Raw genomic sequence first — 26,690 nt, forward strand, 5'->3', positions numbered from 1 at the left:
GAAAGTGTGTGGTTGTATAAACCTCCCTGATGAGCAATAGGCACCAGAAGTAAGAAATGTATTGAACACATCTTCTTAAATATATGACACAACCAAGTAGCATTGCACAAAACCCGCATTTTCTTTAAGTCAACACATGTGCCTCTCACCAGTGGGTAATGGTGCAAAAGCCAATAAACTAATCAGTAAACCTAGTTAGACAATACAGTACATAATTATATCAAGTTTGGACTTGGTGGTTATACAAAGAAACAATAGTGTGTGGTTATACAAAGAAACAATAGTGTGTGTTAAAACACCGAACCTTTAGACTCACCCTTGGCTGACTGTAGTGCTCCAAGGACATTGTGACAACATTAAGGCAGATGATGATCGTAATGAAAATATCCAGGTAGTGGCTGGTGCAGACGGTATGGGTTAGGAGACGTGCGGGGCAGTAGGTGGCATAGTACGGCAAGCGCTGAGCTTCTGTGCGCGGAGAACAGAGAGAGACATTAAAGGAGAATAAGACAAAGACATGGCAGAGAGAACAAGATGAACGAGGAGAGATAAGTGGAATGTGTCAAGAAAAGATCGAGCCGATACGGTCGGAAAGAAAGATAGATGCAGGCAACTGGGGGAATAAAAATGTCAGGAATGCAACTAAGAAAAAGAGAGAGATAGAAATGCAGAAATAACATAGAGGCAAGAGGGTAAGTGATTCACAGCCAGGGCTCACAAATATAAATAATCGTATCAATAGGAAGTTCACAAGAAGTTAAAGACAGACAAAAGCACAAGCATTCAGGCTTATATTTACTAAACAGTGCTATTCCAGGTGACACCTGCAACTGGAATGCACATTAAAACCCAGACGGGGCCTTCAGGTGCCCTCCGTGCTGGAAGAGTTCTTACAGAATAGCACCCCTTAGTATATATGGGCCTCAATGTTGGAAAGATGTAGGAGTTACAGCTCAACCCCCTTATAACGCTGTGCTTGGGGTCCAAAGAATCACATCGCGTTATAAGCGGATCGCATTAGAAATGTATGCATTGTACAATAAAATATTTAAGATACCAATAATCGTGTTGTAAAGTATTCATAAATACGAAAATTGGGAGCCACGCTTGCATCGCGTTATAAGCGGATTCGCGTTGTAACGGATCGCTGTATCATGTTAAATACTAAGAAACCATATTAAACAATGCAGCTGAGTGAATCTGAAATGAGTATGATAGTCACAAGAAGAAAATGGGAAATGATAAAGCTGACTGGTTAAGCGTAATTCAGAAATGGAATAAAACAATAATACACAGTGCAGATCAATGCACACATTTTGTACACGAGTACACATGACATCCCATACTTCTTCCTTTTCCATCTTTCTTCTCTCCCCCTTTATCTCTGTTAGATTTCATGTCCCTCACTACCTTTGGCTGTGGTGGTTTTTCAGGCGTTTACGAGATGTTCACTAATAAAAATGGATTGGGTTCAAAGTTACAAATGCCGACTTCCATTGGAGATGAGGAGGACGTAATATAATGAGATATTTCTAACTGTGTAATATATTGTGATGTCTCTAAAACTTGGCCAAGTAAGAGGTGGGATAAACCTCTCTAACAAGCTGTAATAGAAAACGTAACACATTTTTTATATATGACGTAACTGAGATCAACAATAATGTAGCGTGTCAATAAACTCTTTCTTTGCCTTGATACATAAACCCCTTTGAAGAGTTGTATTTGTTGAAAAGTTGCTTCAATCTGCACGGAGGATGAAGTCACTTTCGCACTGTTCTAAAATTGAATGGGCATGATTGATTATGGACACTAATAGTGGCACTGAAGGTAGGAGGAAGAAGATAAGAAGAAGTTATAGGGCCTACGAACCGACCAAACACTTAGGCTTTGTCTTACTCCTTCGTTTTTTTTCCAAGCGCCTGAGGCGTTTCTCCTCCCTTCTGCGGGCTTCCTCTGCCTCCTGGTGCTGACGGCACTTGTGGAAGTTTTCTACCACAACCCCCACAAACATGTTTAGCACAAAGAAACTGACAATGAGCAGGAAGGAGATGAAGTACAGCAACATCCAAGGGTTGTGATTGGTCACTGGCTGGAAAAAGAAAAAACACAGGCTTCGATATATAGACAGGTGGAGACATAAGTTATGGACCATACCAAAAGTTCTGGGGATCTTACTTTTGGGAATGTAATGTACATCTCATTGCATACATAAGACACTGGGTTCTGGAGACAAGGTCCGTGTCCGACACTTGCATTATTCCATCTCTCCAACTAGATCAACTTTCTACATGTGTTAAGAGCTCGATAACCCTGAGCATCCTTTTACATGCAAAATTGTTTCTGCTTTAGAGTCCATCAGTCTTTGCGGATCAACTGAACTATCTTAACAGCTTGTTACAGTATATACTCACATCACACTGACTAGTAGATGAAGTTAATCCCTTTAGAGGACAATCGATGAATGCATACAATTTAACTAAACTTTCCTACTAAGGGGGTTATTCTATATCCACCAAAGCGGGCGGTTGGGCCATTTTCGGCCAAAATTACTCAATTTCAGTCAATCGGCCCAATCTGCCACTCCAGCAGATATAGACTAAGCCATTAATTGTACAGGTGAGTGCTATATTATAATATATTATTAATAAGAAAAGTGGTATCCTGCTGTCACAAGAGTCTTTACCTGTTGGTCCACAGCCACCGCATCCAGTCCATTGTACATTATATTGACCCATCCATCTTTTGATGCCAGAACAAAAAGTGACATTAGGGCCTAAAATGGAAGCAAATCACAAAATTCTTATAATTGGACCTCATGTGATGTTCATCAGTAACATAAATCCTTCTGACATGGTTAAGGAACGGTTAGTCATTACCTGCCCCAAGTTATCAAAGTTGTACTTATTGTGCACCCATTTATAATTGGCCGTCTCACAGTCTGACTTGTTGGTGACATTCCGAACATCTACACCAAGGCAGTAGAAGAATTTACCCTTAAAGAGCTGCAGTGAATAAGAAGGAAAACAAGAGGTGGCCTTATTAAATGACACAAGGGGTGGGATGAATAAAGTAAAATAAATGTCATATTTTTATCTATATACAGTATATATATAATAGCAGTCACAGAAAAGCCCATAAAGAGAACCAATTACTTTATGGGTCTTTAGTATAAAATAGAGTCATAGCGGCCTATTGTATATACTCAGAAGTGGCTAAGTGCCGCTAAATCTATATAAACGTTATTGGAAAAATTTTTGAGTGAAGAGGCACCTAAAAAAAGCTGAAAAAACTGCCAAAGCTGCCTCTTCGGAGTATATAGAGTATGGCCCATACGGAAAGACATAAAAGAGCCTTCCAGCTAACTGATATCCGGGCTTAAGTCCTCCTACAATTTCCTGCTGCAACTCCTTTAATTGGCTGAGTTGTTAAACAAATTTGGAATGTACACACATCTGAAACTTGTGTAAGTAATGAAAGCCATGAAAGTTAGTACCTGTACTCCGAGGATTCCAAAGATTATAAAGAAGGCACAGCAGATAAGAACTATATTTCCAATTGGTTTTAGAGAAGATATCAGCGTCTCTACCACCAGTTTCAGTCCAGGAGCTCGGCTGATTACCCTGATTGGAGAGAACACATAGGTCATCAAGAACCAGGACAAGACGTTCACCTAAGGATGAGCTTTATCAATGACACCTAGCTGAAGGCTATGTAACTGCAGGTTAGTAAATGAGACTGCACCCCAGATGTCTACTAGTACACCTTCCATGCTGGAAGACACCTTCAAGTCAATAGGCTATAAAATGAAGGGACATATTTAGTAAGCAGTGCCACTACACAATACATCTTCCAGCATATCTTAGTATATATGTTCCGTTTACGGCCCATTCAAGCAATGGTGTCTTTTGACATAGAAGGTGTCTTATGAAGTAACACAACTGAATAAATATGGCCCTTTGTGGTATGGCCCATTCACTTGAATAGTGTCGTAAGGTGCCTTTCAGCATGGAAGGTGTCTTATTCAGTAGCACATCTTAGTAAATAGCCCCCTTAATGTAGCGCTCAGTTACAAAGATTGGCAGAATAGTTATGCAACCAGTGATATTGGGCTAATCATTGCCTGCCTTATAAAACAAGGCACTTTAAGGGTTTCAGCACCATGGAGAGGGTTTATGCATTCGGGTTGGGGATGTACGGTAGAGTAGGAAAGATGAACCCTTCTTAATGTCACCTGAGCGGTCGTAAGGTTCGTAGAAGCCGAAGTACCCTTAGGACACCCAGAATCTTTGCTCCACCAGCTGACGCCACAGATACAACTATATCAATGAGCGATACTAAGACGAGGAACCCATCTAATATATTCCAGCTGCTGCGGAGGTAAGCTTGATCTCCAAAGTAAAGGCCCAGGGAGACCACCTACAGAAAGTGAAGACTTGAGATGCAGTGTATTGAAGCATAAGTGGACAGATGAGTAACAGGGCATTGCTATGGATAAAGGTTAAGTATGATACATTAATGCAGGGATGGACAACTCTAGATTTCAAGGGCCACCAACAAGTCAGGTTTTAAGGATATTCCTGCTTCAGCACAGGTGGCTCAGTCAATGACTGAGCCACTGATTGAACCACCTGTGCTGAAGCAGTGATACCCTTAAAACCTGACCTGTTGGTGGCCCTTGAGGACTGGAGTTGTCTACCCCTGGGTTATTAATAGTATGAGTAGCAAGGAAATCAGCGAGATTCAATTCACCAAATGCTCTATCAAATACAAATCAAATGTCATACCTTCAAGGTCATTTCAGCTACAAATATTGCAGTAAATATATAATTAGATACGCTCAGGAACACCCTTTCCTGAAAACAAACAACGAAAGAAAAAGAGAAAAAGTCAGGAGTGACAGGCTAAAGGCAAGTCAGAAATAATTACAGAAAAATGATCCAGGAAAGGCCACGAGGATATTTGAATTATATCACTGATTGAGCCACCTGTGCTGAAGCAGGGACTGATTGAGCCACCTGTGCTGAAGCAGGAATATCCTGAAAACCTGACTTGTTGGTGGCCCTTGAGGACCGGAGTTGGCCATCCGTGGATTAAACTATTTGAAATGAATGAGTGTGCCTACTTTAGCTATATATATGGACACAAATCCATAAGCTGCTTCTTGTGGTCTCTCATACCAGTGCAGTTTAAGCTTCACACTCATTGGCCTCTGCACCTCTGCAGCTGGCAGACTTACTTAAAAACCAACTGATATCAAAACAGACAACCATAGGGAGTCATGCAGAATACAAGCAAGACACTGAAGTGGGAAGGTCAGTCTCACCGTACTCTTCTGCTCAATCTGCGGCCTCTCCAGGGCGATGGTAATGCAGTTGAGGAAGATGAAAGCAAGGACCACATAGTCGAAAAGCTTGTGTGCAATTATTGTCTGGCACATGATGCGGAACCTGCATGAAACCAAATCAATCTTCATTCTGAACCGAAGGCGTGGGAGCCTCCTTTGCATGCAGTGTAGCAAAGGTATTTGTTTCCCTGCTACTACATGACTATTGCCTTTGTTACCAGTGTGTATTAAAAAAAAAATCAAATAACAGATAGGATCTGAGCAAAACAGATAAGGGCTGTGTATTTGCTGGCTGTAAACCCATGTTGAGGTTTTAATTATATTGGATTCTCTTCCGGTTTATATTCAGCAGTACTTCAGTCATTAAAACCAGCTGACCCAATGTTGCATTGAATATACTGTTTGTTACACAGTGGATGAGGTTGAAAAAAGACATATGTCCATCAAGTTCAACCTATGCTAAATTTAGACAACAGATACTTTATCCTATATCTATACTTACTTATTGATACACAGGAAGGCACACACAAACCCCAGTGTCATATCATCCAATGATATCTCATAAGGGGAAAAATAAATTCCTTCCCGACTCCAAGATTTGGCAATCGGATTAATCCCTGGATCAGCATCCTTCCCATGTATACTTATTTGGTATATCCCTGTATACCTTTCCTATCGAAAAATATGTGATTTCAGATTGTATGATATGCGAACTTGCTCTAGAACAGGGGTGCCCAAGACCCCCCAACAGGTCAAAGAATGTGCCACTGATTGGGTCACCTGTGCTGCAGCAGGGATATCCTGAAAACCTGACCACTTGGTGGCCCTTGAGGACTGAAGTTGGCCCAGCATACCGTCATGTTAGAGCCTGTGTATAGAGTACTTGCAACTGAATTGAGCTCTAAAGAAATATACCAAGTGTGTACATTTCCCCGGCATTAAACACAGTTGTCTCTGCAAAGAAGGAACCACCTCTTACATTTCCATGTCAGTTAACGAGCCACACAGAGTGGCAGACGAGCAAAATCTTGATGTCCCTCAAGTGTTTTCAACCCCTGGATGGCAGGAAAAAACTTCTGTGTTTAATTAGACCAACACTTTGGGGAGTCGAAATGAATTACTGAGTTAAACAGAAGTCACATCATTTCAGAAAATGACTTCAGAACCACAATGGTTTGTTGATGCAAGGCAATCTTGTTGTTCAACTAAGAGGGGCCTTGATCCTCTGTCTACTCGTTCAGTTTACTTTGCATGTGTGCTGCTATACTGTATCTGCATTAGCTTGTATTGTGGGGTATGTTAATAGTAGGAGTAATTCTGCAGTTCATTTCCCCCCTTTTTTTCTTAGCCCCAATGACAAATTCTGCAGGACCTGAGGGTAGGGTTTGCCAGGTGGGTTCTCCAAAAATACTTGACACAGTGGTGAAAGGTGCAACACAAGACACACAAACAAACCCCTTTCACTGCTCCATGCTGTTTCCTCCTCTCCTTGGCCCCACCCTGAGGCTTCTGACACCTTCTGCTAATTGGCTGCATTACCCAGCAGCCAATCAGAATAGAGGAAGCTGCCCTGCCCCTAGCAAAAGCCCTGCTCTCTCCCTGCTCAGGGAAATACTGCGGCCCCCCTAGCCGGCCAGGTCACTATGTTCAGAGAAGTAATACCGGTATACACATACACGCCCAGAGAGGGAATACCGGTATACACATACACGCCCAGAGAGGTAATACCGGTATACACATACACGCCCAGAAAGGTAATACCGGTATACACATACACGCCCAGAGAGGGAATACCGGTATACACATACACGCCCAGAGAGGTAATACCGGTATACACATACACGCCCAGAGAGGGAATACCGGTATACACATACACGCCCAGAGAGGGAATACTGGTATACACACAAACACGTCCAGAGAGGTAATACCGGTATACACATACACGCCCAGAGAGGGAATACCGGTATACACATACACGCCCAGAGAGGTAATACCGGTATACACATACACGCCCAGAGAGGGAATACCGGTATACACATACACGCCCAGAGAGGTAATACCGGTATACACATACTGCACCGACACACTTTATTCGAGCAAATACCCAGTATGTACCTGGCAGATACCTGGAATGTACCGCTCCTCACCTCTGACAAGCCCCGTTGCGTTTGCCTTCCCAGCCTGGGTTCATGCCTGGCTGACGGGCGGCTGATCTGTTAAATGATAATGATTAGGATTTAATAGGCTGCAATGCTTCGCGTGTCTACCAGATGGCATAAATTCATGAATTGTAATGCAGTATATATATATATACTGTGCAGTATTGCAGCCAGCGGGAATAAAATGCTTCAATCCCTGCCTGAAAATACCTCAATGCACTCGGGCAGAAAACAGTCACAAACCTCAATACACCCGGGTATACCCGAATTCGTGGGACTAGCCGAGCTCGAATAAAGTGTGTCGCCAGTGTACACACCCAGAGAGGTAATACCGGTATACACATACACGCCCAGAGAGGTAATACCGGTATACACATACACGCCCAGAGAGGTAATACCGGTATACACATACACACCCAGAGAGGTAATACCGGTATACACATACACGCCCAGAGAGGTAATACCGGTATACACATACACGCTCAGAGAGGTAATACCGGTATACACATACACGCCCAGAGAGGGAATACCGGTATACACATACACGCTCAGAGAGGTAATACCGGTATACACATACACGCCCAGAGAGGGAATACCGGTATACACATACACGCTCAGAGAGGTAATACCGGTATACACATACACGCCCAGAGAGGGAATACCGGTATACACATACACGCCCAGAGAGGGAATACCGGTATACACATACACGCCCAGAGAGGTAATACCGGTATACACATACACGCCCAGAGAGGGAATACCGGTATACACATACACGCTCAGAGAGGTAATACCGGTATACACATACATGCCCAGAGAGGGAATACCGGTATACACATACACGCCCAGAGAGGGAATACCGGTATACACATACACGCCCAGAGAGGTAATACCGGTATACACATACATACCCAGAGAGGTAATACCGGTATACACATACACACCCAGAGAGGTAATACCGGTATACACATACACGTCCAGAGAGGTAATACCAGTATACACATACACGCCCAGAGAGGTAATACCGGTATACACATACACGTCCAGAGAGGTAATACCAGTATACACATACACGCCCAGAGAGATAATACCGGTATACACATACACGCCCAGAGAGGTAATACCAGCATACACATACACGCCCAGAGAGGTAATACCGGTATACACATACACGCCCAGAGAGGTAATACCGGTATACACATTAACACGCCCAGAGAGGTAATACCGGTATACACATACACGCCCAGAGAGATAATACCGGTATACACATACACGCCTAGAGAGGGAATACCGGTATACACATACACGCCCAGAGAGGTAATACCGGTATACACATACACGCCCAGAGAGGTAATACCGGTATACACAGACACGCCCAGAGAGGTAATACCGGTATACACATACACGCCCAGAGAGGTAATACCGGTATACACATACACGCCCAGAGAGATAATACCGGTATATACATACACGCCCAGAGAGGTAATACCGGTATTCACATACACGCCCAGAGAGGTAATACCGGTATACACATACACGCCCAGAGAGGTAATACCGGTATACACATACACGCCCAGAGAACTAATACCGGTATACACATACACGCCCAGAGAGGTAATACCGGTATACACATACACGCCCAGAGAGGTAATACCGGTATACACATACACGCCCAGTATTACCTCTCATTTTTTACTGGACAGGGTGTCCAAATACTGGACAGTCCTGTATTTAGTCAGTTCAATACTGGACACCTGGCAACCCTAAGCTGGGGGTAATACTATACAAATTTCTTTCCTATGGGCTACTGCAAGGGTGCTCAACTCCAGTCCTCAAGCCCTTCCAACAGATCAGGTTTTCAGGATATCCCAGCTTCAGCACAGGTCGCCCAATCTGTCCCTGCTTCAGCACAGGTGGCTCGATCAGTCCTTGCTTCAGCACAGGTGGCTTAATCAGAGGCTCAGTATTTCACTGAGCCTCTGACTTAGCCACCTGTGTTGAAGCTTAAAAATCCTGAAAACCTGACCTTTTGGGGGGGGGGGGGGGCTTGAGGACTGGAGGTGAGCCCCCTGGGCTACTGAACACTCATTTCCGTATCCATGTAGCATACACATGTTGGTTTTATGGCATGTTATATGATTTGTTACTATTCTGAGATGTAGTAGAATAGCAGTATTATTTATCTCTCTATACAATGTAACACTGTCTCATGATTACAGATTACAAGTCATACTAAAATGAACAAAGTTTTTTACCTGTTTTGAGGCGAGAAAAGAAATATAGACCAGTCCTCGCGTATTTCACACCAGTCTGGCCGATATACCTCGATCATTTTTCTGATCCGGAAACACAGACTCTGCAGAGAAGAGGAATGACATGTTACTTTGCCTGACATCTCCCGCCTGGCTTCCAGTTCCAGCATCATGCACTTACACATCACAATGCATCAAACACCGTCACAATTCTGCATTCTGTCATTGTCTTTTGGAAACCATTCTCTGTATTTATCTTGCTATGTAAACTGGTACAATGCCGGAAAAAGATTACTCTAGTTTCCACTGTCTTCAATTTCATTTATGTAAATACATGGCAATGATCCCTAAACGTAACAATTTCATGCTGATTAGTCAATTCACTAATATTTCCTGCTTAACAAAAGTTTATACAAATCATATCATCATTTTGTGTTGATCAAAACTCGTAATTATTTTATTACATGGGATTGGGGAAGCTAAAATACTTTTGCAAATGGAGAAGGCATCAAAACTGGGTCATGTTTGCATAATGGCTAATTTTAATTATCCAGGCATAGACTTGGGCAATGAGATTAGCATTACAACAAAAGGAAACAGGTTTTTGGGAGTGCTTAAAGACAATTAAATGATCCAAATGATTGAGGAACCAAACAAGAAAGGGGCAATACTGGATTTGGTCATATCAAACAATGTAGAGGTAATAGCAAATATTGAAGTCCTGGAACATTTGGGTAACAGTGATCATAACATGGTCTCACTTGAAATAAATTATCAAAAAAAAACAGATTACTTGGGTTCAAAAAAGACCTTAAACTTTAGAAAGGCAGATTTTAATAAACTGAGGTCTAATCTAGTAGTAATACAATGGGATGATGTTTTTGCAGGGAAAAATGTAGAAGATAAATGGGCAGTCTTTAAAACATTGTTAGAAAAGCACATTTATCAGTGTATACCCTTGGGTAATAAGTATAAAAGAAATAAATCAAAACCAAGGTGGCTAAATAAACAGGTAGGGGAGGAAATGGACAAGAAGAGGAAGACGTTTAGATTCTTTAAGTCAGAAGGGACAGAGACATTGTAACAGATTTATAAGTAATGTAACAAAAATTGCAAAAGGGCAATCAAATTAGCAAAAATGGATAATGAAAAAAGGATTGCAATAGAAAGTAAGATCAACCCTAAAAAGTTCTTTAAGTACCTTAATACCAAAAAAATGAGAACGGAAAATATAGGACCCTTTCAGTATGAGATGGGCAGGCAGATTATTGGAGATAAGGAAAAAGCAGAGGTATTAAACAAATTCTTTGCCTCTGTGTTTACCAGGGAAAAATCAATTTCAATAGTAGTGCCAAAGGAGGAAGCTACAACCTCCATATTAATGAACAATTGGTTAACTGAGGGAAAAGTTCATAGGCGGCTTGAAAAAATTAAATAAGGCACCTGGCCCCGATGGCATACATCCAAGAGTTCTTAAGCAGTTAAGTTCAGTAATAGCCAAACCATTATATTTAATATTCAAGGACTCCATTTCCACAGGCTCAGTACAACAAGATTGGCGTAAAGCAGATGTGGTGCCTATTTTTAAAAAGGGAGCTAGATCACAACCGGGGAATTACAGACCTGTAAGACTGACTTCAATAGTGGGGAAACTACTTGAAGGTTTAATACGGGATAATATTCAGGAATACCTAATGGAAAACAAAATTATTAGTAATAGTCAGCATGGATTTATGAAGGATAGATCTTGCCAAACTAACCTTATTTGTTTCTTTGAGGAGGTAAGTAGGAATTTAAACCAGGGTAATGCAGTTGATGTGGTCTACTTAGATTTTGCAAAGGCTTTTGATACGGTTTCACACAAGAGGTTGGTGTACAAAATAAAGCAAATTGGACTCAGTAAAAATATATGCACCTGGATTGAAAACTGGTTGAAGGACAGACAACAGAGGGTTGTCAAAAATTAAATTTTTTCAGGTTGGACTTAGGTTGTGAGTGGAGTACCTCAGGGATCGGTTCTGGGACCCCTGCTTTATACCTTGTTTATTAATGACCTTGAGGTTGGCATCGAGAGCAAAGTCTCCATCTTTGCCGATACAAAATTGTGTAAGGTAATAGAATCAGAGCAGGATGTAATTTCTCTCCAGAAGGAATTGGAGAGACTGGGAACTTGGGCAGGTAAATGGCAGATGAGGTTTAATACAGATAAATGAAAGGTTATGCATTTGGGAAGCAAGAAAAAACATGCAACTTACAAATTAAATGGGGATAAATTGGGGGAATCCTGGATAGAGAAGGATTTAGGAGTGCTGGTAGACACCAAGCTTAGCAATAGTGCCCAAAGTCATGCAGTAGCTGCAAAGACAAACAAGATCTTATCTTGCATTAAACGGGCAATGGATGGAAGGGAAGTAAATATAATTATTCCCCTTTACAAAGCATTAGTAAGACCACACCTTAAATATGGAATACAATTTTGGGCACCACTGCTTAGAAAATACATTATGGAACTAGAGAGAGTGCAGAGAAGAGCCACCAAATGAATAAAGGGGATGGCCAATCTAACTTATGAGGAGAGGCTAGCTAAATTAGATTTATTTACATTAGAAAAGAGGTATCTAAGAGGGGATATGATAACTATATACAAATATATTCGGGGACAGTTCAAAGAGCTTTCAAAAGAACTATTCATCCCAAGGGCAGTACAAAGGATTCGGGTCATCCCTTAAAGTTGGAGGAAAGGAGATTTCATCAGCAACAAAGGAAAGGGTTCTTTACAGTAAGGGCAGTTAAAATGTGGAATTCATTACCCATGGAGACTGTGATGGCAGATACAATAGATTTGTCAAAAACAGGTTGGACATCTTTTTAGAAAGGAAAGGTATACAGGGATCCCAGGACATACTTGAAAACGAGAGGTAACTCTCAATGTATTACTTTCTGGTAAAATATTTTATAAATAAATAAATATACCAAATAAGTATACATGGGAAGGATGTTGATCCAGGGATTAATCTGATTGCCAATTCTTGGAGTCAGGAAGGAATTTATTTTTCCCCTGATGAGATATCATTAGATAATGTATCATTGGGTTTTTGTGTTTGCCTTTCTCTGGATCAATAAGTAAGTATAGATATAGGATAAAGTATCTGTCGTCTAAATTTAGCATAGGTTGAACTTGATGGACACATGTCTTTTTCAACCTCATCTACTATGTAACTATATATTTGCTCACATTACTAGTGTCTATGCCAGGAGTTAGCAACTGAAGTCCTCAAGGGCCACCACAGGATTTCAGGATACCCCTGCTTCAGCACAGGTGGCTCAATCAGTGGCTCAGTATTTCACTGCACTACCTGTGGTAAAGCAGAAATATCCTTCAAATCTGACATGTTGGCCCTTGAGGACTGGAGTTTCCCACCTATGGTAGCTATGCTGTCCCTACCTAATCCAGACTGAATATATATGGTAAAGCAAGGGGGGGGGGGGTGATCTCTGCAGAGAGAAAAACAACTGAATGCTAATATTTTTCAAATAGCTTATGTACTAATCATAATTATAAGCAATAGGTGTGTTATAACATTACCGATACGTGATAGCATTTATTCAGAAAGTCCTAACATGAATACTCTGGAGCTCACTACTCACATAATCAATTTCCTCTTCTTCTTCCTCCTTATCTTTGCGGTTGTTCATCTTGGGAAAGACCTCTTTTATGATTGGTGGAGTTTTCCCGGTGGACTCCAGATACTCCCCCGCTGTTGAGCTTCCTTTGCAAGGTGCCTTATGGTTGGCCTGAAGTCCCGGCTGGTCTGGAATATCCGAAGGCCCCTTATTGTCCAGAGACATCGCTCTTCTGTGTTGTAGGCTGGACGCTCGCCTCGAATAACCTCTGTCTCTCTGGTCCTCTCCTCGAGAAAGTAACGATTCACGTTCGGCCATAAGCGGTCTTGGCTTTATACTGGGACGACGCCCTAAGCTGTTCCAACTGGACCTGCGGCTGCCCCATGCACTACTGCGTCCCCAATACGATGCTCGAGACCCTGTCTGTTAAACATAATGTTGCTGTATTAGTTATACGCCTTCTACGCTCATTATACACTGGCGACACACTTTATTCGAGCTTGGCTAGTCCCACGAATTCGGGTATACCCGGGTGTATTGAGGTTTGTGACTGTTTTCTGCCCGAGTACATTGAGTTATTTTCCAAGCAGGGATTGAAGCATTTTATTCCCGCTGGCTGCAATACTGCACAGTATATATATATAAACTGCATTACAATTCATGAATTTATGCCATCTGGTAGACACGCGAAGCATTGCAGCCTATTAAATCCTAATCATTATCATTTAACAGATCAGCCGCCCATCAGCCAGGCATGAACCCAGGCTGGGAAGGCAAATGCAACGGGGCTTGTCAGAGGTTAGGAGTGGCGCATTCCAGGTATCTGCCAGGTACATACCGGGTATTTGCTCGAATAAAGTGTGTCGGTGCAGTACCATACCTACGTGACTCAGTGTCCCATGCTGTGTATGTACTCCCCTATTACTTCATCTATTCTGACCTTGTGTTGCTTCATTGTCCATTCTCTACTTATCGAGCTCAGAAAAGGCACCACATCTCTACGTGCTAAAAAGTAGCCTCTGCTATTTCTGTACTAACTTGCTTTAAAATTACAGCTCATCTCAAACATCGACATCATGGCCAAGACCTCTGTAAATAAGACCATATTGTTGCTGACCTTTCACAGTTATTGTGACAATGCCCTTGACTGCAGACGGGTAGCTCCGCATGTAGTCATTCTTAGACTCACCTGTGACCTCTGATCATAGTTCATCCTCCCCAATGACATGACGCTACTTTTCCTGCAGCCAACAGCTACCAGGACTTGTTCCCTTTGGAGTGAGTTTCTTGACGTGTTCATTACTCCAGTAGAGATTTGCTGGCTTGGAATCGGGGCGTTGTCAAGATGTCCATTTGGGGTCATTGGAACGGCACAAAGCTTGGGATCTAAGCACATTGAAGGATGTGTACATGTAACTTTCCAAGTGTGGACACAAAATGTTCTCTTTCTACCATTCTATGTGAACAGAAATGTGTCATTATCGTGCATAGCTTTCATAAAGGAGTTACTAATTGTCTCATCCAGCAGCATATCATTTTCTAATGCATCATCGTGCACTATTATACATACCCTTATCCTCTTCCCTTTACAATTTTAGTTTTAACCCTAACCCTCTCCTTTTCTTTCCCATGTGTAATTCATCAAGGAACAATCAAAATCCAGAATTGCTTTAATTTTTTAATTTACTTAAAAAACAGCTCTTTAAAAAAAAAAAAAAAAAACAATACAAGCGGACGATTTTTTTTGCACATTTTTAAATTTGTTTAGATAGGATTCAAGCGGGGGATCAGCAGGGGACATCAGTCTCAAGAGCTGAACACCATTAATTTCAGCTCCCCGGACCCCCTGCTTCTAGAGATACAAACCTCCAAAGGGGGTGCTGGTATTTCTCTGCTTTTTAAAGCTCCAGCATTACGTAGGCCAATAGAAAGCCGCACCAGATTATGTCACGGCTTCCTATTGGCCGTCTGGGCGTGATCCTTGCTAGCCGAGGGGAGAGGCTACTGGCGCCCCCAAGGAGGTAAGTATCTCCAGAAGCAGGGGGTCCTCGGAGCTAAAATGAACAGGGTTCAGCTCCGGAGACCCCCTGCTCCAGTCCCATGTTAAAAAATAAAAACATTTTATTTAAAAAAATCACCCGCCTCTTGAAAAGTAGCATCATGTAACCCTTCCATCTTTTAATATCTTTAATATATTTAAAAGTAACAGAGAATGGTCTTTCCAGTGAATTAAACACAACCTACAGGAGGAGCCATTTTCCCTCCAATGAGCTTCAAGATCTGTAAATAATTGCTTCATTTTGCAAATGTTTTCTAAAGAAAAATCTCCCGAGGATTATTTGCAAAACGGAACAAACAGAAATGTGAAGAATTTCATTTGTAGGATTACGGTGCTATAAGGTCTTGGAAACTTTGCTAAGTCTTTGAAAGAACCTTAGTAACACTTCTTCTTGCAGATGGTGTCTCTCCCTAGCAGATGGCTTATCTTTACAGAGTGTTGTATTGGAAGCAAGTTTTAAACGCCAGCCTCCTCCTCCTCTAATAGCATTCCCATCCCCTGGGCAAGGTGTACAGCAACAAAACAGCCGAGGTGTCTGGTGCAGGAGCAGGTAGCTAGGGACCCAAATGCTATGTGCCATGTTTTTGTGATCGTACCAACATGAGAATTGTACAATGATAATGCACATCTCAAGTCCTCAGAAATGTATTTTGCAGACGACTTAATAAAATAACTGCAAAAAAAATACTGTTCTACAGTACTATTAAAGAGGCAATCCAAGACGCACTTTAACATATTTTTATTATCTTTTTGGTTTTATTATATACAGCATTTGATTACCTTTATTGAAAACTAATTACCTAAGCTGCCGATCGATTGTTCTCCCGTGTTCGACCACGATCCTGCTTCCCAGGGCTCATGTAATATCCGCCTTCCAGTTTCAAATCAATCCTTCAATCAGTGTAACTCAGCAGCTACAATGTATCCTTATATTACTAAGGTAACATTGTCTATTGTTACAGTTTGCAGCTCAAACTGCTGGGAATATTATCAACAAATTACCACAAACAGAAAAGTGTTACAATGATCTTGCACTGCTGGGGAGGTGTGCTAAAACACAACTAATTAAAAATGGCATTAAGAGTTGAATGCTAAAAAAAATTGCAGTGCGTTATCTAATAGTACAGAACTGATTTATTTAAAAACACGTGGGATATTGCTTGGATTGCCTCTTTAAGGCTGCTACAGCTCAGAAATGTTGTGTGCTATTCATGCACTGGGCTCAATGCATCATGAAGTATGTGTGTGCTGACACAGTTTGTGTAAAATAATTCGCATTTTTTCCCTGTCTGTTTATGACGTGTATTTCTCCGGGTTTAGAATTTGACATAAGCTGCGCTAAAATTTTGTGGTAAAAAAAAGACTTGCGCCACCATTAAGGTGGCACGGAAAGCCATCAAGAAACGTTTTGCAAATGTAGCCCCACCCTCACTCCTCCACCGTGCTCCATCAATCCCTCTGTCGTTGCAAGGTTAATACGTAGACGATGTATGTGGCAGGTATATTGTAGTGTGGGTTTCCAAAAAATAATGACTTTGCGCCAAAATTTGCCCTTTGATACCCAGGGGTAGATCTATAGAAAGCTGTTAAATAATTATTGATCTGCTAAATTGGGTTAACAGTACGCTAAGTCATAACGGATATCCCCAAAGATTTTTAGCATTACAATGTCCTCGAGTTGACTTAAAAAAATAACGGGTCGCTAACTTGTACTTGCCGTCTGGCTGACTCATATTTAAATCATATGGTAATGAGCAGTTTACCTAACAACGGAGATCCTCAGACCTCCGTTCATGTGAGCGAATGGGAATAATTCCACAATATTTAGAACCTTCCCAAAGCTGCAGTTACTCTTATCCAGACCCTGAGGTCTTATTTCTGGGCATAGCCTAAAAGCAATGTAATGAGTATAGGACCTTTATTACAAAAAGTTACATGGGTCATACAAAGATATATATATTAGGGATCATATAAATGTCTCAAACACATCATAAACCAGTATGGTTTTTAGTGATTAAAGTGATATGTTTGTGTGATCTAATATGGTATATATACTATAATCAAGAATGTATTTACTATGGATGTACAATAATGTTTATCCATACATATCTTTACAATAATAATTAATAACTACCTTTTAATAATGTGCAATTAAAATAAATGAAGGAAAGACCCTATAAAAAATACAGTTATACAAATGATAGTAATAATTGCATTAGCTTTAGGTAACGCGCACGAGTAACGCGTCTTTAACGCGAGTTAACGTTTGGTCAATGCGCAGTGTATCCCTGTTACTAGCGCTGCAACAGTACTTTACTCAGGTGTCACTTTGCATATCATTCGATTTGAGGAGACCCGTTAAACTGAAGATAAATAATGTCCGTTCCTGATTCTCGGAAATGAGCGTTAGTAGCGCAAAAGGGACAGCATTCTATGGATCTACCCTATAGAACCCTATATGTTGTATGCTATACAATTTACTCAAACATAAGGGAAAATATTTCCGGATGTTGGCCCATGTTTACTAGGCAGTGCTCTGCATTAAGTTACCTTGTGGTGCCGGAAGACACCTTAGGGACCATCCAAGTGAATGGGCATTAAGTTGTGTTCTAGCTCTGGAACGTGTCATGACATTGCACTGCTTAGTAGATATGTTCCCATATTCAGTATTAGGCTTACTTTTCCACCCTGTGTTGCAAACTCAGCTACAGTAATGATACCGACGAGACACATATAAATGTGCTGTCATTACCTCTACCTAATGGAGAAAAAAAGACGTATTTATTACCAGATCCTGCCTGCACCTCATGATATTTCTCACACTCGTCAATATTTAATGAGCTTCTTTCCTCATCAGAATAGGATCTGTTGGCGTCGCCCTGTGTGTAAAGAAATATTTATTACAGAACTCTGTTCCCTGTTACACACAGACCTCTCACCCCTCCACAAACCTGCCGTGCTTCTGATTGTTCCCATCATTGGTTAGGGCATTTGATCGCGGTTGTTTCGTCGCGACCAAGTGACCGCCGGCATTTAGCCGCAAGTGACCTCAACCAAGGGACGCTCAGCAGCCAACTGCTCCGCCGCCAAGGTAAGCCCTTACCTTAAAACCCCCTAGTCTTAACCCCTAATACCAACGCTACCCCCTACCCTAAAACCTTAACCCCTTACCTGAAAACCCTCTAATTTTAACCCTGAATACTAACACTACCCTAAAAACCTTTACCCCTTACTGTAAGCCGTTACCCTAAAACCTATATTCTTAACCCCCAAACCGATAAACCAAACCAAACCACCTATCACTAGCCCCCTACACTAAAACTTGCCTTCTCGTAGAAGTGTCCAGCAGCGGAGTGGCTGTGGCGGAGGGTCCCTCTGTGGCTAAATGCCGGTGGGGACTGCGTCGCGGCGAGACGGCTGTGACCAAATGTCCCACACTGCTCCTGTCATGCATGGCCTCTCCTTAATCTTGCTCCTACTCATATTGAAGCAGAACCCCCCCTACCAGGCTTTTTTGACTCCCTAATTCTTTTGCAGCACTTGAACCCGGGGGCACCCCCCAGAGTTAAACCGCGCTATTTTCACTTCCGGGGACTCCCTGTACCCGAGATCCTTTTTGGTGAAGTTATTGGGTTTAAATCTCCCTCCAAGGGAACACAATGATTAGCATACTGTATCTCGGGCCAATAGAAAGCTACAACATCACTGGTGGCAGCTTCCTATTGGACGGCCATTTAAATCCCCTTTGCAAACCAGGAAATAATGACGGTAACTTCATCAGTATGTATCTCAGAAATGGGAAGGAGGTGGCACAACGAGCTGCAAATAGCTCTGTTCTGCTCCAGAGGACTTCCCATACTGTACAAATAAAGGGGATAAGTTATGAAGGGGGGTAGGGGGTGCTTCCCAATTGCCTTTAAACTTGGAGGGTCCATATAAACGATTACATTGAACACTATAACATATCTTTCAAACCGCTAGCACTGTGAATTCTGTTGTGCGGGTGCATAGTGATGCAAATAGATCAATGTATAGGAATGGTGGAGTTATGTAGACTCTATTTGTTCTCCCCATGGAAGTGAAGGCTCTATTCCTACAGGAGGAGAGAGCTGCAGAAAGATCAGGGCAGCGGGGGGGAATTTCCACTAAGACTAATGAACCCAGATTGAATCCAAGCCTTAAATGGAGAAGGGACGCTGTTCTCCCCCACAACAGATGGTAGAAACTAATTGTAATTAGAGCCTTGTAATTGCTGGCTATTGAAAAATCAAGTGGTTGTAATGTTCTGTGCATTAATATATGCATACAAAATTAACGCAGCTGTGTCATTTAGTTTGACTTAAATTGCTGGTGCAACATGTAAACGAGAGTAGCTAAACTTTCATGACTGTGTAAACAGTGCAGTATATAACAAGGAATATATACAACAGTATATAACAAGGAATATATACAACAGTATATAACAAGGAATATATACAACAGTATATAACAAGGAATATATACAACAGTATATAACAAGGAATATATACAACAGTATATAACAAGGAATATATACAACAGTATATAACAAGGAATGCCTTGTGAGTCCTCTCAATTAAATTAATGTGGACCACAGATCAATGTTTCTAAGCCCCAGGTGAGTTATGTTGCTTCATTTAAATTGTTTTTGGACCATATAGACTAAATGGTGCTATTCCCAAAGACACCTTCCCGGCGCCAGAAGACATCTTGTTGCCCCTTTCAAGTGTCTAAGGGCAACAGACAGTGTCTTGTGGAATAGCGCACCATGGCAAATAGGAGCCAACGTGGCAAATAGAGCAGACCAACCCTTACCTCTGCCTGAAATCCTTCCACCAAGATAGCAACTAGCAGGTTAAACAGAACGTAGTTCCCAAAAGTCATAAGCGCCACAAAGTAGAGAGCAGCCCAGGGAGATGTGCTCGCCATCCCGTTATACAACACCACATTCCAGTCCTCCTGAGTCAGGATCTGCGGGAGAGCAACGTACATTCATCTCTCATGTCTACTATCCTTAACCAAGGGGTGCTCAACTCCAGTTCCCCCCCGCCCCCCACAGGTCAGGTTTTGAGGATATCTCAGCTTCAGCACAGGTGGCTCAATCCACCTGTGCTGAAGTCGGAACTAATTGAGCCACCTGTGCTCAAGCAGGACTGGTTGATCCACCTGAGCTGAAGCTGGGACTGGTTGAGCCACCTGTGCAGAAGCAGGGACTGATTGAGCCACCTATGCTGAAGCAGGGATATCCTGAAAACCTGATGTATATAGCGCTTCACAGCAGCAATACACGGGGCATAATAATATAACACATAATGGGAATAAGTGCTTGAGACATAAAAGTAACATTAGGAAAAGGAGTTCCTGCCCCGAAGAGCTTACACTCTAAGTGGTAGAGAATCAGGAGCACAAATCAATCCAAGCGTAATACATACAAAATTAAAATACAAATATAGTGCAACAAAGTAAATATATATGTGCAACGGTGATTAATTAATAAGAAACACTCTCACATGGTATGCGAGGGTTGTGAAGCAGTGTGGTTGTTAGGAGTGACCAACTCAAAGTAGAATCCGGACAGCTAGGTGATGGCGTTCATCCGGATCAGTTGATAGGATGTGGAAGACAATTTGAGGAAGGAAATCCCACATGCAAGAAAGTGTAAGGATTGGGCTTTGGTCCTGCCCCCGTGACACGTCCCGTGACGAGACGGGTGACGCGCCTCACACTGAGGTTGCGCACAGGCGCTGCACTACCCCTACCAGGATCGGACTTAGGCCCCGCAATGCACCCCTTGACGCCACAGAGAACGTTCCTCACGCTCCGGTCACTACGCGCAGGCGCCGCATTACCAGGGACATGCGTGGGGTTAATTCTATCCACAATTACTCCACACCTGTGGTACCCTCCGCCCCTGCTCACCAGTGGACAGAATACCTCTGAACACTCATTGCTCACAGCCTTGGGCAGCCCTGCCATTGGTAGCTGTCCTTTATATGCTCAGCCTTCCCTGCTGCAAGTTGGCTGAGCATAACCATTGCTATTTGTGACGTAGTGCTTGGCTCAAGCACCCTGCTACCTTTCCTTGCCTTGTGCATTCTGCCTTGACTTCTCTTAGTACCCTGACCTCGGATTGTACCGGGACCTCTGCCTTTTCTGACCTAAGCATGTATTTGGCCTCGCACCTTCTCTACTCCTGGACCCCGGCTACGCACAATGACCATCCGACTTCTCCAATCCTGACCACGGTGAGTATCACGACCAGCCTGAATCGGCTACACGACTACCACTCTGCAGTCCGTGGTTACGCGGTTGCAGAGCGTTGTATTCCAACATCCCCACCTCAGCCTCGCGGTCCCGTCCTGTTTGTGGTGAGCACCCGTTACAGAAAGACACAGAAAAAATTGGTGCAGATTGCTTTTATGTGCCATAAAAGTAAGAGATATTAAACTCACAAGCAGAGAGCAATAACAGGGGTTGGGACAACCGAGGGTCAGAATCTGGAAAGTGAAACAGCACCCGTTCCTCCACTGGTGGTTCTCTATGTCTTTCTTTCTTCCTTTTAAGACTTTTTAAAAGGAAGAAAGAAAGGCACAGAGAATACCATTAACCCCTGAAGATGCTCGACGGAGTGAAACGCGTAGGGTGGAGCCATGCAGATGCCAGAGGACTATCCAGTGGCTGGAGAATTTCTTGGAGAAGATTCTGGCCGAGAGTAAGTCCAACTTTCCCAGCTATCAACATCAATTTGCTGTGTACGGCCGTTGCAGCAGAACCACCGGTGGAGGAACGAGTGCTGCTTCTCTTTCCAGATTCTGACCCTTGGTCCCAACCCCTGTTATTGCTCTCTGCTTGTGAGTTTAATATCGCTTACTTTTATGGCACATAAAAGCAATCTGCACCATTTTTTGTGTGTCGTTCTTGCATGTGGGAATTCTTCCCCAATTGTCTACCACATCCTATCAACTGATCCGGATGCACACCCTCACCTAGATGTCCAGATTCTACATTGAGTTGGTCACTCCTAACAACCACACTGCTTCACAACACCCGCATTCTATGTGAGTGTTTTTCTTATTAATTAATCACCGTTAGGTATTAGGGGTTAAGATTAATGGGTTTTTGGGTAAGGGATAAGGTTGGGGGTGGAGAGACGTCCCGGTGGCAAGGTAAGTGGCGGCAAAACGCCGGCGGAGATTTGCTCACGGCAAAACGGCCGCCATCAAATGTCCTAGACCGTAAAAATAAGTAAGTGGGTGGAAAGAATCTAAAGTAAAATAAAAAGTTGAGAACCGGACTCACATGGGGCGCCACCGGTTCTACGAGTCGCAGGTTTACGTCATCAAAAACAAAACAAATACATTTTGGAAATGTATCGCACGTTGAAATGTTTCTCATCCCACCAACAATGTCGTTTTGCAACTAGTGAGATAGGTTTTTTTTGTCATTTCTGCTTAAATAATTGTGGGTGTCCCATTAACTTCCCAGTGCAGCACAGATACAGCATGAAGACGTTTATTTTCAGAGCTCACTAGCTGGGGTACAGAAATTAGTGGTATACTGTATGTCATAGGCAAGTTCGAGATGAGCAGGCTGGAGCGCCCAACTTGTAAGACTTGTAGGTGTCCAGTGAGGCGAACACCGGGGGGAAAGTGAATATTTCTAGTAATGAGCTCACACGTTATCCATAGCTACGTTAGTGATGGTTAATGACAAATATCAGTCAACATAAGCTTCCCAAAATAAAAGAGACATACCTGGAACACGGTTACAATCGCCCACAACAGAGAGTCAAAGTTTTTTCGGTCCGGGACGGTGTCTCCGGTGTCGGTCCTTAAACTGAACTTACACCCGAAGATATGCATCCCTAGGATACTGTGTGGTGTTAAAAAAAAAAATTGCCCAGTTGTGCATAAAAAAATCCACATTATTTAGTCTGTGTATTGGATATTAGATATTATTAGTAAGGGTTGTCATAAAGGTAGGTTAACTTCCCGGCCAGCAATGCATTGCTTTAAAGCTACAAAAGCCAGCAAAAACAGACAGTGACATGTACTACAGAGCAGATAATACAGTAGGACATAAGGATATTGGAATCCCCACATCCTTGTAAACTAAGCATGTTCAAATACATAATGAGAGTGAGTAGCTCTATGCTTGAAGCTCATTCTTACTAGAGCATTTATAAATAAAAAACCCCATTAATAAACAGTTGCCAGAACTGTCTTCTTAATCTTTTATGGTGACTTCTTCCTCCCGGTAATAACCAACACGAGCATCTTCGGTACTCTTGTTGCTTTTTGAGGGGGTGGGAGGGGGTTAAAGAGAACATAACGGCCAGTTTTGAAGGTTGACCCCAGCATGGCGATGATCGGCAGTCTTGTTATGTTCTTTGTATGAATGGAGGCTCCTGAAAAAACCCTGTTCTCTCACCTGAAGATGAAGATGAAGAGCATGAGGAGCATACAGAACGTGGCCACATTGTCCATCGTCTTCATTAGGACCACCAGCTGACGCCTCAACGCAGGCATAAATCGCACCAGTTTCAGCACCCGCAGGAGGCGGAAAGTACGTAGCACAGACAAGCCTCCATCATTTTGCCCAATGATTTCCCAGACACTGCGGAGAAGATGAGAGGCAGAGAGAGATCAGCACTTATTATAGAAACAGGACAGAGTAACAAACTGTAGAAGATTAGGTTGAAATTGAGTTTAACCTTTGTTAAATTGTAACTGGGCGAGGTACCCATCCTATATTTATAGTTTTATTGATCCTGAGGAAGGGGTTAACCACATATGAAAGAAATGACTGGTCAAACATGCTGTAGATAAAAATAATGTTATGGAAAATAAACTGCAAATGATTATTATGGAGAAGAAGGGGCGTAATGATATTATATTGATATATTTCATAGCTGAAACCTTTGTGTCGCCCATTTTGCTATTTAGTGGATTGGTTTGAATGACCTGGGGTGGTCGTATCTCTGAAAACATCTGTCGTCTGATTACGAAGACTGAAACAATAAGGAAGAAGGAAGAAAGGAGGGGAAAGAACGACAAGAGGAAGATCACGTGATAACTTGAAAGATGCCCATAGAGAACACGAAAGAGAGACAGACAAACATATCCCTCAGTAAAAATGAAAGGCTGAAGTGTGATATGATCACAGGGACACAAAGAACCAACTTAACAAATGTCATGCAAATGTATATTGTTTGTAGGAAAAGAATGTTATCTGCAGGAGGTAAAGGCCGCCGAACGCAAGCAGTGGTGGAAACCTTCCGCTAATCTGAGGGACCCAGAAGCTGCCGTTTCATATCCCTAAGGACAGCCGGGGGCCTTTTACAAGTCAAAATGTTATGTATGCTTGTATTTAAATGGGAAATAAAACATTAATGTGGACCTCAAGGGCCGTCAACAGATCAGGTTTTCAGGATATCCCTGCTTCAGCACAGGTGGCTCAATCAATGACTGAGTCAAAGACGGCACTTCCTGTGCTGAAGCAGGGATATACAGAAAACCTGGCCGGTTGTTGGCCCTTGAGGACTGGAGTTGACCCCCCCACCTGCATTAATGTATCTATCAAGGCAATTGTGTTGTGAAATTGACAGTAAGAGAAACATCTTCATCACACCTCTTGACGCCCATAAGCACCTATTAAGCCTTTGTGCATTTGCTTGTGATTAAGGTACTGTCAACACTCAGAGTTAAGCAGCATCCATACAACGAGAAGTGTCATATTCTGTGTACTTTCCGTCTGTGGCTGACTCAATAATCCCGAAGCAGACGATGGTAAAAACTCCAGTTCAGGTCAACCCCTCGGGGGTTATTGAATCAGTCCCATAGTGTGGACACTCCACCAGGTGGGATGTCAATTTCCCTGGTTAATGACCTTGGGTAAAGAATAAGAAACTTGTCTGGCTCTTATATATGGACCCCAAAAACGATCTTAGCCAGAAGACTCCAATTGAAAGGACGCAGCACGCACAACATCCACACTAGAAGGTGTTAAGCGGTGTTACTGTTGGAGGTTGCATGTGGCCCTTGCAACTTTGGGTCTCCTGTACTTGAATACAGAGAAATACGCTCGGTGAAGAGAAATCCAGAAGGGGACTTTGGAACATACCTGATGATGACTATGATTCCATCAAAGATGTTATACGGGTTTCGAAGATAGTCAAATAGACCGAAGGCCGAAAGTTTCAGCATCATTTCCAGAGCGAACATACTGGTAAATACAATATTACTGATCTCCAGGATATTTGTGAGTTCTTCGGGCTGTTGGAAGAACAATAAAGAAGTTTCTCTCTGCATTGTGTTGTGTGGTCATAAGGGGATGTCTCTGTATACCTACATCCGTATGTAGGAGGAGTTAAGTTACAAAAGCAGATTTGGAGCGTAAATGACACTAAAAAAGTCATATATGAAGACAATTTTGAATTGATACAAAAAGAGTATTTTTAATCCCCCGCCTCTTAGTGTTTATATATCAGGGCCCTTAGCCACAAATACCCCCCTCCCCCTCCCCCCGTGGGTCAGTTTTTAAAATGTAAGGAGGAATTACAGAATGTACATATAATAATAATAGGAGAAGACAAATCATGCGCGTGGTGTTTTGCATTATCCCCCCGCGTCCTGATCTGAGATCTCTACACTGTGATGAAAAGGTTGAGATGCAATCTCACCACTGCCAACTGCAACTATACCATGCTGATTAGTATTCTCACCTCTCTCCTAATTAACACAGAAGTATCAAAGTTGAAGTTAACAAAACATTAGCGTAGCTTAAAGCAGGAAAACGGGACATCTTCTACGGGTTTTTTTTTTAAACAAATCAGTTCTGTAGTATTACATAATAGTGGCTATTATTTATTTATTTATTTTATTCAACGATGATGCCTTTTTGAGTTTTAAAGCATCCTTTTATTTCTATAGCAGGTTTAGCCACCGCCCCAGCAGTGCAAGATATTTGCAACACTTTCTGTTTGTGATAATTTGTTGCCAATGTTCCCAGCAGTTTCAGCTGCAAACTGTAACAATACATAATGTTACCTTAGTATTATCAGGATACATTATAGCTGCTGAGTTACACTGACTGAAGGATTGATTTAAACTGATAGGCGGACATTAGGTTAGGCACACAATCAAAAAAGTCAAAGGATTTTGACAGATTAATTACAGGAGCACCAAACGATTGCCAGCTTAGATAAGAATGAACGGTCACATGCTTTACATATA

At 42.3% G+C, this 26,690-nt stretch overlaps 1 protein-coding gene across 2 annotated transcripts in view; it reads right to left on the reverse strand.

Moving 5' to 3' along the window:
• The window catches only part of CACNA1I (calcium voltage-gated channel subunit alpha1 I), a 274,871-nt gene that overhangs the window by 46,415 nt on the left and 201,766 nt on the right, over nt 1–26,690 (reverse strand). For both annotated transcript variants that reach the window (XM_075573743.1, XM_075573745.1), the window contains 16 exons: nt 25,579–25,730; nt 23,887–24,072; nt 23,211–23,328; nt 20,272–20,427; nt 18,227–18,317; nt 14,569–14,765; nt 13,404–13,802; nt 9,759–9,859; nt 5,324–5,447; nt 4,785–4,853; nt 4,232–4,416; nt 3,494–3,620; nt 2,877–3,002; nt 2,684–2,773; nt 1,897–2,089; nt 317–468 (listed from right to left, as the gene is read on the reverse strand). In XM_075573743.1, coding sequence (XP_075429858.1) covers nt 317–468; nt 1,897–2,089; nt 2,684–2,773; nt 2,877–3,002; nt 3,494–3,620; nt 4,232–4,416; nt 4,785–4,853; nt 5,324–5,447; nt 9,759–9,859; nt 13,404–13,802; nt 14,569–14,765; nt 18,227–18,317; nt 20,272–20,427; nt 23,211–23,328; nt 23,887–24,072; nt 25,579–25,730 — 2,466 coding nt within the window. The remainder of the gene's footprint in view (nt 1–316; nt 469–1,896; nt 2,090–2,683; nt 2,774–2,876; nt 3,003–3,493; nt 3,621–4,231; nt 4,417–4,784; nt 4,854–5,323; nt 5,448–9,758; nt 9,860–13,403; nt 13,803–14,568; nt 14,766–18,226; nt 18,318–20,271; nt 20,428–23,210; nt 23,329–23,886; nt 24,073–25,578; nt 25,731–26,690) is intronic.

The sequence above is a fragment of the Ascaphus truei genome, chromosome 17, assembly GCF_040206685.1.
Source record: "Ascaphus truei isolate aAscTru1 chromosome 17, aAscTru1.hap1, whole genome shotgun sequence".
NCBI classification, from domain to species: domain Eukaryota; kingdom Metazoa; phylum Chordata; class Amphibia; order Anura; family Ascaphidae; genus Ascaphus; species Ascaphus truei.